A 10,780-nucleotide genomic window follows, 5' to 3' on the forward strand; every position below is an offset into this window, starting at 1 on the left:
GGGAAGAGAGGTAGGGTAATGAGTCAGGGGTTTCTGGGTGAGAGAGGAATGTAGGTAAGGCACAGGGAGTGAGGTGAGCAGGATGTAATGACACAGAGCCGTGTAGCAACCCTGCTCAGGAGGAACATAAGTCATGACAAGGTGACAAATGACTAATTAACAATTCACACTAGAGACCATCGGGCTCAGGAAACTCAGCATACAATACAGTAGAGAGGCAGAGACTTTCGAGCAAACACCATTACACAATTATGCTTTAATAAAAGTAGTCAGTCTTTCAGGAAACAATCCACAGTCATCCATTCATTCACCAAACATTTGCCTCAGACCTGCCGTACACGCCAGCCTGCCAGGCAGTGTGGTAAATGGAGGGTGAACAGCACCCTCCCTCACAAACCCGGCTCTTGCTCTTATGTTGTGTTCCAGGGCTCCCTTGTTTGGACCTCAGTAACTGCTTCTTACACATGTTGCCTCTTCTTCCTAGCTGCTTGTGAGCCTTGGTGACCGAGACCTGTATGAGATTCCTAACTCTTGTATTGAGATACTGTAGCTGTTAACTAGTGGATTGTCCCTCTTCCTCTGAATCGTCCTCAATTCTACAGTCAGAGGAACAGTCTGAGATGCCAATCAGATTGTATCACAGACACTTCAGTAGCTTCCGTGCCTTTCATGATGAATCCAAGTTCATTGGCATTCCTCAAATCTTTTCCTGATCTGTCTCATACACGTATCACCCTCATACATGCAGCATTCTTTCCTCCCACAAACTCTTTAGTTCTTTGAACACGTTTTCTTTTCTGTCTCTTCACCATTACTTGACTCCTGCGTCCTCCTTCATCCTTTTCTCCAGCTGACTCCAGAAGAAACTTAAGGTCTGGCCTTAGGTGTCCTTGCTTCCAGGAAGCTTTCCCTGGGTTAGATTTCTTTCCTTTGCGCACTTCTGCAGTGGACAGGTTTGGAAGACTGTCTCTGATTGGTTCTTGTGTCTCTCTCTTGAGCATCGTGAGAATAGGAAAGTCTGTATTCCTGAAGTCGAGCTTCCTTCTTGGTACGTTGTAGGTGCTAAGGAACAGCTGTGGTGACAGAAGGAGAGAACACTTCATGGAGCATTTACAGAAAGCCGGGTATGGTAGTGCATTCCTGTAATCACAGTATCTGGGAGGTAGGGGCAGAATGACCGGGAATTCAAGGTTGTCTTTAGCTACACAATGGAGTTCAAGGCCAGATTGGCTTACAGGAATTTCAGTCTCAAAATGAAACAAGAACCCACAAAAAACCCCAAATAGAAAAACAAAAATAGAACACTTACACATCTTTTTTTAAATGCCAGAAGAGACCATGTTCTTGTTATATTTCAGATTCAAAGTAACCAATGGTTCTATTGTTATTCTTCATTCATATCTATCACATTGCAAAATAGGCCAGGCTCATATCTGTTCTGTATGTACAATTCTGAAAGCAACCAGTCTGTGGCAAGGGCTTAGCTTCAGCTTCCTTTATTCAAATCTCTGGAGTGTGTGTGTGTGTGTGTGTGTGTGTGTGTGTGTGTGTGTGTGTTCTCTCCACTGAGCAAGAAACCAAAAGAACACCTTACCTTTAAAAGAAATTACTGTTTCAGCTCAGTTTGTAAGTTAGCCAACGTCACCAGCACTCATATGAAAAGCCTGCTAGAACAGGAGATGGACGAGCTGCTGCCTCAAGGAATCAGACAGGTCATCTGTTTGGGAATGAAAGACAAAGAATCAGAAGCCTTTTCCCAGGCATATCCAGTACTTAATAGCCCAGAAAACATTTTCATAGGTATCAATTTAGAACATTTCCATTTTCGTAAAATACTTTACGAAGTAAGGTAAGTTTCACATGTCTGCTTTTTAAAAAAATTCTCCTTATGGTTATCTAGAGTGAGAGACAAAGCTTTACTGTGATTCCATACGCAGCAGGCATGTCTTAGTTATGCGCAGGGGAGATTTCCTAATAAACACTCTTCCTACAGGTTCACCTCGGGAAACTAGAGTGTCAGGAGAGAGTGAATTTTAGTTATAACAGGAAAATAGCAGCAGGCCTCTGTCTTACTCCCATGCAATTAAGAATAAGGAGTCATTCACACTTTTGTCTATTGATGTAATTAGGACCATGACCAAAAGCAAACTGGGGAGGAAAGGGTTTATTTTAGCTTATGGGTCCATCATCAAGGGAAGCCAAGGCAGGAACTTAAGGCAGGATCTGGAAGCAGAAACCAATGTAGACTTGCAGCTTACTACTGGCTTGCTCCTTTTTTTTTTTTTCCCTGTTTGTTTGTGTTTTTGGGCTGTCCCATTTTCTTTTCTTTCTTCCTTTCTTTTTTTTTTCTTTTATTGGATTTTTAAAAAAATTTACATTTCAAATGTTATTCCCTTTACTGGTTTCCCAGACACAAGCCCCCTATCCCATCCTTCTCCCCTTCTTCTATAAGGGAGTTCCCCTCCCCAACCACCCCCTTTCCCCACCAGACATTCCCCTACACTGGGGGTCCAACCTTGGCAGGGTCAAAGTCTTCTCTTCCCATTAGTGCCCAACAAGGCCATCCTCTGCTACATATGCAGCTGGAGCCATGGGTCAGTCCATGTATAGTCTTTGGGTAGGGGTTTAGTCCTTGGGAACTCTGGTTGGTTGGGATTGTTGTTCTTATGGGGTTTCAAGCCCCTTCAGCTCTTTTGATCCTTTCTCTAATTCCTCCAACTGGAATCCTGTTCTCAGTTCATTTTTTTTTGCTGCTAGCATTCGCCTCTGTATTTGAAATGCGCTGGCTGTGTCTCTCAGGGGACAGCTATATAAATGTCTGCATTTTTTTTTTTTTTTTTTTTGGTCTTGAGTATATTTCCCTAATGGGTCTCTTTAGTTAGTTTGTTATTTGACAATTTCAAACTTGTATATAATGTGCTTTAGCTACTCCTTCCCCGCTTTAAATCTTCCTCCTCTCCTATTGTGGTGGTTTGAATAGAAATGGCCCCCTATAGACTAATGTATTTGAATGCTTGGCCCTTAGGGAGTGGCACTGTTATGAGGTGTGACCTTGCTGGAATAGGTTTGACCTTGTCAGACGAAGTGTTATCATTGTGGAGTTGGGTTTTGAGCTCTCATATGCTCAAGCTTAGCCTAATGTGGCAGTCTCCTTCTGCTGCCTCCACATCAAAACATAGAACTCTCATTCCTTTCCCCAGCACTATGTCTGCCCGCATGCTACCACACTTCTAGCAATGATGATAATAGACTAAACCTTTGAACCTGTAAGCCAACACCAATAAAATGTTTTCCTTTACAAGAATTGGTCATGGTGTCCTTCTACAACAATAAAACCCTAACTAAGACACCAATTAATCATTCTCATTCCTACCCTTTTGAGACCCATCCAGTTTAAGCAGGGACAACCTGTTGTGACTGTTGTACTGAAACTACACAGTGGGGGCCAAAGAGGCCATCAGAAGACACACTATTGAAGATAATGCTTCCCTCTGTCCATGAATTTATCAGTGGCAATGGTTCAGCAGTGAGGGCTGGGATCCCTGAGGACCCCCTCCATCTATTCCTGACTGTTAGCAGGCCCATTCTTGCTCAGATCCAGTACAGGCCTCTGCAGATGCTGGGTTTGTGATGTATAGAAAATTCCATTTCACAGCCCTTCCCTCTGTCCTCTGGGCCTAACAATCTTTCCTGGGCTGCTTCCACAGTGTTTCTTGAGCATTAGAGGGAGCAGTCTAAATGTCTTGTCTATGCTGAACATTACTTATTCTCAGCACCTTGTTCAGCCCTGAGTCCTCACTGCATAAGAGGAAAGACAGGCTTCTCTGATTAGGGCGGAAAGCAGATTTGTATCTGTTGGTAAAACTATATATATTTAGAAGGCAGTTTGATACTATGTTAATACAGCTAAGCAACACTATTCAGTTCCACCTATAATCTCTCCTGCTATTGAGTCTTTGACCAGGTTTATAGTAAAAGATTATTTCCGGTCTCTTGCTGCAGCAAGGTGAGTGGGAGTACCTGGAGCGCGAGCTCAGAATGAGAATCCACGAGTTGTAAGAAAATGGCAGACAAGCCGGACATGGGGGAAATCGCCAGCTTCGATAAGGCCAAGCTGAAGAAAACCAAGACGCAGAAGAACACCCTGTCGATCAAAGAGACCATTGAACAGGAAAAGAGGAGTGAAATCTCCTAAAAGCCTAGGAAGATTTCCCCCACCCCACCCCTTCATCTCTAAGACCCTCTCGTGATGTGGAGGAAGAGCCACCGGCAAGATGGACGCGAGCCACAAGCTGCACTGTGAACCCTGGCACTCCGCGCCGATGCCACCAGCCCGTGGGTCTCTGAAGATCCCCCCTCCTCAACTAATCGGACTGCCAAATTTCACCGGTTTGCCCTGGGATATTATAGAAAATTATTTGTATGATTGATGAAAATAAAACACACCTCATGGCAAAAAAAAAAAAAAATGATTTCCCCTCCTGGGAGTCAGCCTCAGAGAACAGCTGGCCGTTCCTAACCGCAGTAATGCCCCTGTTGCACATCTTTCCGGAAGGTTGGTCTTGAAGATCAGAGTTCAGAGCTGGGTAAGACTATGATGCCCTTTCCTTCCCAGCTGCCTGCTTACTACTTTCTGGGACTGCAAAAGCTAACCAGGAAGAAAAAACATCTTGCTCAGTTCAAGCTGATGTCTCTATATCATGCAACCAAGACCAATAAGGTCTTCTTCAGTTCTAGTGGGAAACCAAGAGAAGCTGCAGGAGTCTTGTTGTAGAAGCCTATGGGACGTTTCTGACTAACAATTAGAAGGAGGCATTCTACTCTTGACACTGGGATTTTTGTTTAATAACCTCCAGCTCCTTAGAGCAGTTTCTTCTAGCCATGCAGGGCATTAGTTTTTGTATTATAAATTATATTATTAACTTTGGTAACATGATAAGTCTCCACACGGTTTGTCCATACCCCCTTCTTCTTAGTTTATCTTTCTTCAACCACTTTGTTTTCCCCACTCCCCATTTTACCTAAAGCTTTCCACCCCAGAACTTCCAGTCTCCAGTTTTTTATTACCCACCTTCTATTGTTCCCTCTCCAGTACAACCTTCCTCTCTCAATGGCCTCTTTCTGCTTTTCCTGGCTTCCACAAGCACTCCGAATTGAGGTATACAACATTAAAGGTTTGAAGCTAGGACCTACATACGAAAGAGAACGTGTGACATCTGTTATTCTGTGCCTGGGTTACCTTACTCAGTATAATGCTTTTCCAATTCTATCCATCTACCTGAAAGTTTTACAATTTTATTTCTCTTTACAGTTGAGTAAAATCCCACCCTGTATATCTATTCACCAGTTAATGGGTAATATAGGCTGGTTCTATCTTATAGCCATTGTGAATGAAGTGGCAATGAACACAGGTGTGCAAATATATCTGTGGTAGGACTACAGTCTTTTATATGTACAATTACTGGACAGGTTTTTGAAAAGTGGCAGAGTATGCAGAGGGGGATAATTTATGTGGGACAGATGGAATGAAGACTTTTGTTTGGACTACAAAACGGCTACAGAGGATTTGTCTACGGTGTCCTGAGATTTAGAAATAATCGTGATGGAAGATGACTTTAGTTCTTCCCTGACCTCGTATTAAACCAGAGCCCAGAGGAGAAGTATGTTGGGTAGAATCCAACAGAGGGGAGGGTAGAATCCAACAGAGGGGAGGGACATTTCTCTGTTTGGATCTATGTGTTTTGATAGCACAGAGAGTTGTGGTACCATTTTTGGTCTTTAGGATGTCCTGGAGACATAATTTTTGTCAGGGATGATGTAAACCTCCAAAGGACTTTTCAGCTATGGCTGGTAAAAGAAAGATCCACAGGGAATTCTGAAAGTGTAACTAGAAAGGGGAAATTTTTGCAGCAGAAATTCCCGTAAGACATATTTCTGATGAAATATGAGCCCACTAAAATTTAAGCAACCACCAAATCTCATTTGTATCCACAAGACAGTTAGACCATGGGGAATTTGGATTAAATTTATAAAAGGCTGTATGGGTCCAGTTTCTGTGGCATTCACTGGAACTGGCCACAAGTACTTTCTGAATACTGAGGATGTGTCTCTTCTGAGTTAAGTATAAAGTATAAGTGAGAACTTTAAGACAGCGTAAACATCATGTAAAATAGGAACATCTCTGTATTTATTCAATTTTAAAGTATTTTTGATATATTAGTTTAAATAAAACATACTCATAAATCACTTCAGATGTCCCTTTAATTTACTTCAACGTGGCTCTTAGATAAATAGAAATTTCATATATGACCTGTGTTAGACACATCCACTGGATGAAGCTGACCAACACTCAGCCTTCAGGCATCGAATCGTATGCACTTATTTTATTTTTAATTAATTAATATAAGACTCTGACTTGCTAATATCTTGCTAAAATCTACCAGGTTCTACCAGTCACTCAAGCACCTTCTTTGAAGGTCTTCTGTTTTTATTTTTTTTGGTGCTTGAGTGACTGGTAGAACCTGGTAGATTTTAGCGCGCGCGCGCGCGCACACACACACACACACACACACACACACGCACACACACACACACACACATATTTGAATTTGTTCAGATTTTATTTTTTATTTCTATACACCTGGGAGCTGCTACCTTTAGCTTGTGCTTAGCTTCGATAGTAAGCCAAATGTATATTGTTATAAAAAGAATTTAGTTCAGGGAAGGTGCTAATGAATAACAGGGTTGTTCTCATTCTACTTTGGGCTCATACTTCCACCTCCTTGTTTTATATTTTTTAAAATGGGAAAATGTTAGAAACACAGATCTAGTCAATAATGTTTGCATTTATTCCTTTAAGTCTTTGTCATGTTAATAATAAGGGAAAGTATTAGCTGATTGCTAAAATTACCAATTATTGTTTGGGTACTTTTAAAATATGTAGATTATATATTTTAAAATATGTAAGTGTGTATGCATCTTTAGGCTACAGGAGCTCATTCTCTCATGTGGCAGGCTCCCTGCATCAGCTTCTCAAGTAGTGGATTACTGACATGGGCTACTACACCTGGTACTGAAGACTTAATCTATTACATTATTATTGTTACATTGCCATGACAATGGCATGAAATTCTTGTAAACTTTTCAAGAAAAAAAATACGAATTAATCTCCTCTGGACAAATATGCTTTTTCACTCCTTTCTTACTCTCTTTCTTCTTATCGAGCTATTTTCATATTTATGTTTTTGTGAACCACTTGAAAGATAGCTGTGAATATACACTTCTTTACTTAAAAATTCACGTTCGCTAAAAATAAGAATATTCTCCGGCAAAGTCCTAATGCACTGAAAACGTTCACAAAGCTTAGCACTCACCTAGTGTAAGTATCTGTGGCGATGTTGTAGAGCACACAGTCAACACTCAGCAAGTGTCTCTCTCAGAAGCACACCAGGCAACGCGTTCCAGCTCCCCCAGCTTTCTTTAATCTGGACTCGTTTCTAGTTTTCCTTTTCTTTTATCCTTCATGATATTTTTGTGTCTAGAACAATGGTCTTTTGAGGCTACATTGTGAGTGATAAAGTGGAGGTAAGGAGTCTTTTTGACAGAATATCAGAAGTGACCTCAGCATGGAGACCTCAGGGTTCATGGATCAGAGGCATTGTGTCTGTGTCTATTTTGCGAAGGTGAAGTATGCTGGGCTTTGGCACATAAATGCACCATTTTTCACTGTAAGTAGGCAACAACCAACTGAGGAAACCTGTCTACCAAATTCCTCATCAAACACATGCCAATATTTTCAGCTTATACTGATGACGTTTTCTTGAAATTACTCCTTCACATTTCTAACAATATATTCTAACAAATTAAATGCCATGGATACATAAAACAAACAAACAAAAACATAAAACCCCCCCAAAATCCTTACTAAGTAAACATTAATGACATATGATAAAGAAGTACAAACCAGTCCTATTCAGGAACTTGTTTTTATAGTCAAAATGAAAGCTATTTATATACAAATATATTATTTATGTTAATTTTTACTTGGTTTATGGAAGGTTTTGCATCCCATATTTCAACTGGTCTGTTATTATTTCAAAACAAAATAAGAATTGAAAGAAAACCATCTGTATTAATTTCACTGTGTAAGCATCAGTAGGTATAAACCCCATCGGCCCAAATGAGGGAGCCTCTCAATAAATTTGAGAGCTAAGATGGGCTGTGGATGTAGCTGTGTGGGAGAGCGCTTGCCAGCCAAGCACAAGGCCCAGCGATTCAGATCCGGGGTTGCAAACTGAATTCGAGAACTGTTTTTTAAGGTCAAATGCAATGCTGACATTTTTATAACCCAGAAATATCTCTGGACAATGGTAATGAAGAAGACCTGAAACTGAGGTTCACAAACTTAAGTCAAAGCCAAAGCATCGTTTTTATAGGCTTGAGAGTTTTCTTTCCTATGTTTTAAAAAACAAAACAACAAAATATCAAATCGTGAAATAATAAGAGAACTTAAAATCGTTTTAAAGTGTCACAGTAAGGAGAAGAGGCATAGAAAGTGAACTGTCATCTTTCTTTTAGTTTTGAAGCTACATGGTTCGAGTGATCCTTGTTTTGAGTATTTTAAAACGGTTTTAAAGTAAAATTGTTTTACAGTTTTTTTTTTATTAATTAAAAAGGTAAATTAGTCTGTGTTAGACATCATCATGACTTTTTTTTTTTTTTTTTTTTTTGGTTCTCTTTTTCGGAGCTGGGGACCGAACCCAGGGCCTTGCGCTTCCTAGGTAAGCGCTCTACCACTGAGCTAAATCCCCAGCCCCCATCATGACATTTTTAAAGTAAGTGTGCTTTACTGATGCCAATCAATCTTAATTGCCTGAACTGTCATAATTACATAAAGCCTGAATTAATTAGTCTTTTGTAGTTTATGTAATGATCTCCTACCCAGTTTAAACTCATTTGTCTTGGCTGCCTATCTGAAGCAGGGATCCACATTGCTTATTGACTTGGCCTTTGGGAAAAACATCTTACAGAAGTTTTCGAAGTAAAAACAAACGTAATAAACCCACAGATTGATTTAGCTCCTTTGTGACAGGTTTCCAGTCAGATTGTTACATTAATGTATTTATCATATTGTTACATTGAGGCAATCAGTTGCTCTTGTCAAACAAGCTGCCGAAAATTATTTCCGAGGGGGATTTGAGCAAGTCAATTGAAGTAAAGACCCCAGCTACACGGTTCTTGCTCTTACCAATTGCATAGGCCTGCTCTATCTGTGCAGTTATTTGACAAGTTATTGAATCTCTTGAAGCCTTAGATTCCTATTTTACAAAATGGGAGAACACTGCCCCCAAAGCTTGAGAACCGTGTCAGAGCCTCTTTTTGGGCTGGTTCACCAGTGGTGCAGGTTTTAAAAGGAAAGAATTGTATAAAATGATGTTTGCAAACACTTGGTATAGTGGCTGTCATTTGGAAATGACAACCACTATTTGGAAATGTCAACTATCACTATTTTTCCCAGTGGTGGCTTCCTCCTCCTCCTCCTCTTCTTCTTCCTCCTCCTCCTCCTCCTCCTCCCACTCCTCCTCTTCCTCTTCTTCCTCCTCCTCTTCTTCTTCTTCAGTAGCTAGTAAAGGTTTCTTGAGATTACTGAATAAGAACAATTGAAGTCATCTGGATGGCTAACAGGAAGTATCAAAGGGATTCTACACCTCTCTTTTGAGTACAGTAGCCAGGAGACAGGGAGCCAGAGCTGTGATGTGCTATACATGTAAAACACACACCAAGTTTCACAAGTGTGTCTGAAAAGGAACCTCCAATATCTCATTACTATTTCTGGGCTGCCGTATGTTGAAGTGATAGCCCCACGGCATGCTGCTTTAACTGCCGCTAAAATTAACTCTCATTGTTTAAAGAAGGTGTCTATTGAACATGTACTGTTGAATTATGCCTCTCCTTGGGATTCTAGGGACAGTGCCAGCCTGGAATGTGGGCTACCTGTAAGTGGTGATTCGCCATGCAGCTTCTTGCCCTTCAGATCAAAACCTGAGACCTGCTATCATTCTCTGCTTGGAACCAGTTACCATGTGGTCCAAAATAGAAGAGAAAGAGACTATTGTTGGTTTTGTAGTCTCAGCGTCTTGAGTGGGATGTCTTTCAGGCAAGAAGAGAGCATTCTTTAATTATCATCTTAACTGCTGAGTGAGTAATTCCATTGTGTGCTATTCTCTCCAGCAGGATAATCTTATCCTTCAAATTACATAGTTGAAGGGAAAGAGCTGTATACATATTGAGGACCCTAGAGTTAAATTGAAAAAAAAAAGTACAGCATTATGTCTAATGTTCTTAGGACCATGACAGCTGTTGTTATTATTACCATAAATACAAATATTGGATATAGATTAGCATAAGTTTTATAACTTGATTACTCTAGTACGGCTTTTTGGAGTTTATTGCAAAGTAAACAAATCTTGTAAGAGCAGAGTTTCCTCACATCCTGGTTTCCCTCACACAGTCTCAGCGTTAAACAGTTCCTCTATCGTAATTCATAGGAGTTTCCCTTCTCTCTCTCTTAAAATTGTACTGGTATGGGCAATAAATTAAATAAACATCCTTCACAAGAGCCTTCTAGATGAAAGGACATTGTCAAAAAAATCAGGAAATAAAACATATTCCATTTACACCCTAGAAATTGGTATGTATCAGCATCAAAGAATTAATAGGCATGCTTAATTTAGGGTAATTCTGTGTTTCCTAAATTTATTTCATGGTGTAATTCTCCTTT

At 40.4% G+C, this 10,780-nt stretch overlaps 1 protein-coding gene across 1 annotated transcript; it reads left to right on the forward strand.

Annotated features, from left to right (window-relative positions):
- The first annotated feature begins 3,969 nt into the window (after positions 1-3,969).
- Positions 3,970-4,469, forward strand: LOC120102245 (thymosin beta-10-like). The gene has a single exon (XM_039108618.2). It carries the CDS (start codon positions 4,064-4,066, stop codon positions 4,193-4,195), a length of 132 nt encoding a protein of 43 aa, XP_038964546.1. The 5' UTR covers positions 3,970-4,063; the 3' UTR covers positions 4,196-4,469.
- Positions 4,470-10,780: the final 6,311 nt, after the last annotated feature.

The sequence above is a fragment of the Rattus norvegicus genome, chromosome 4 (assembly GCF_036323735.1).
Source record: "Rattus norvegicus strain BN/NHsdMcwi chromosome 4, GRCr8, whole genome shotgun sequence".
NCBI classification, from domain to species: Eukaryota; Metazoa; Chordata; class Mammalia; order Rodentia; family Muridae; genus Rattus; species Rattus norvegicus.

What these genes read in the sequence shown, in the direction of transcription:
- LOC120102245 (XM_039108618.2), top strand. Translation starts at nt 4,064, where the DNA reads ATGGCAGACAAGCCGGACATGGGGGAAATCGCCAGCTTCGATAAGGCC.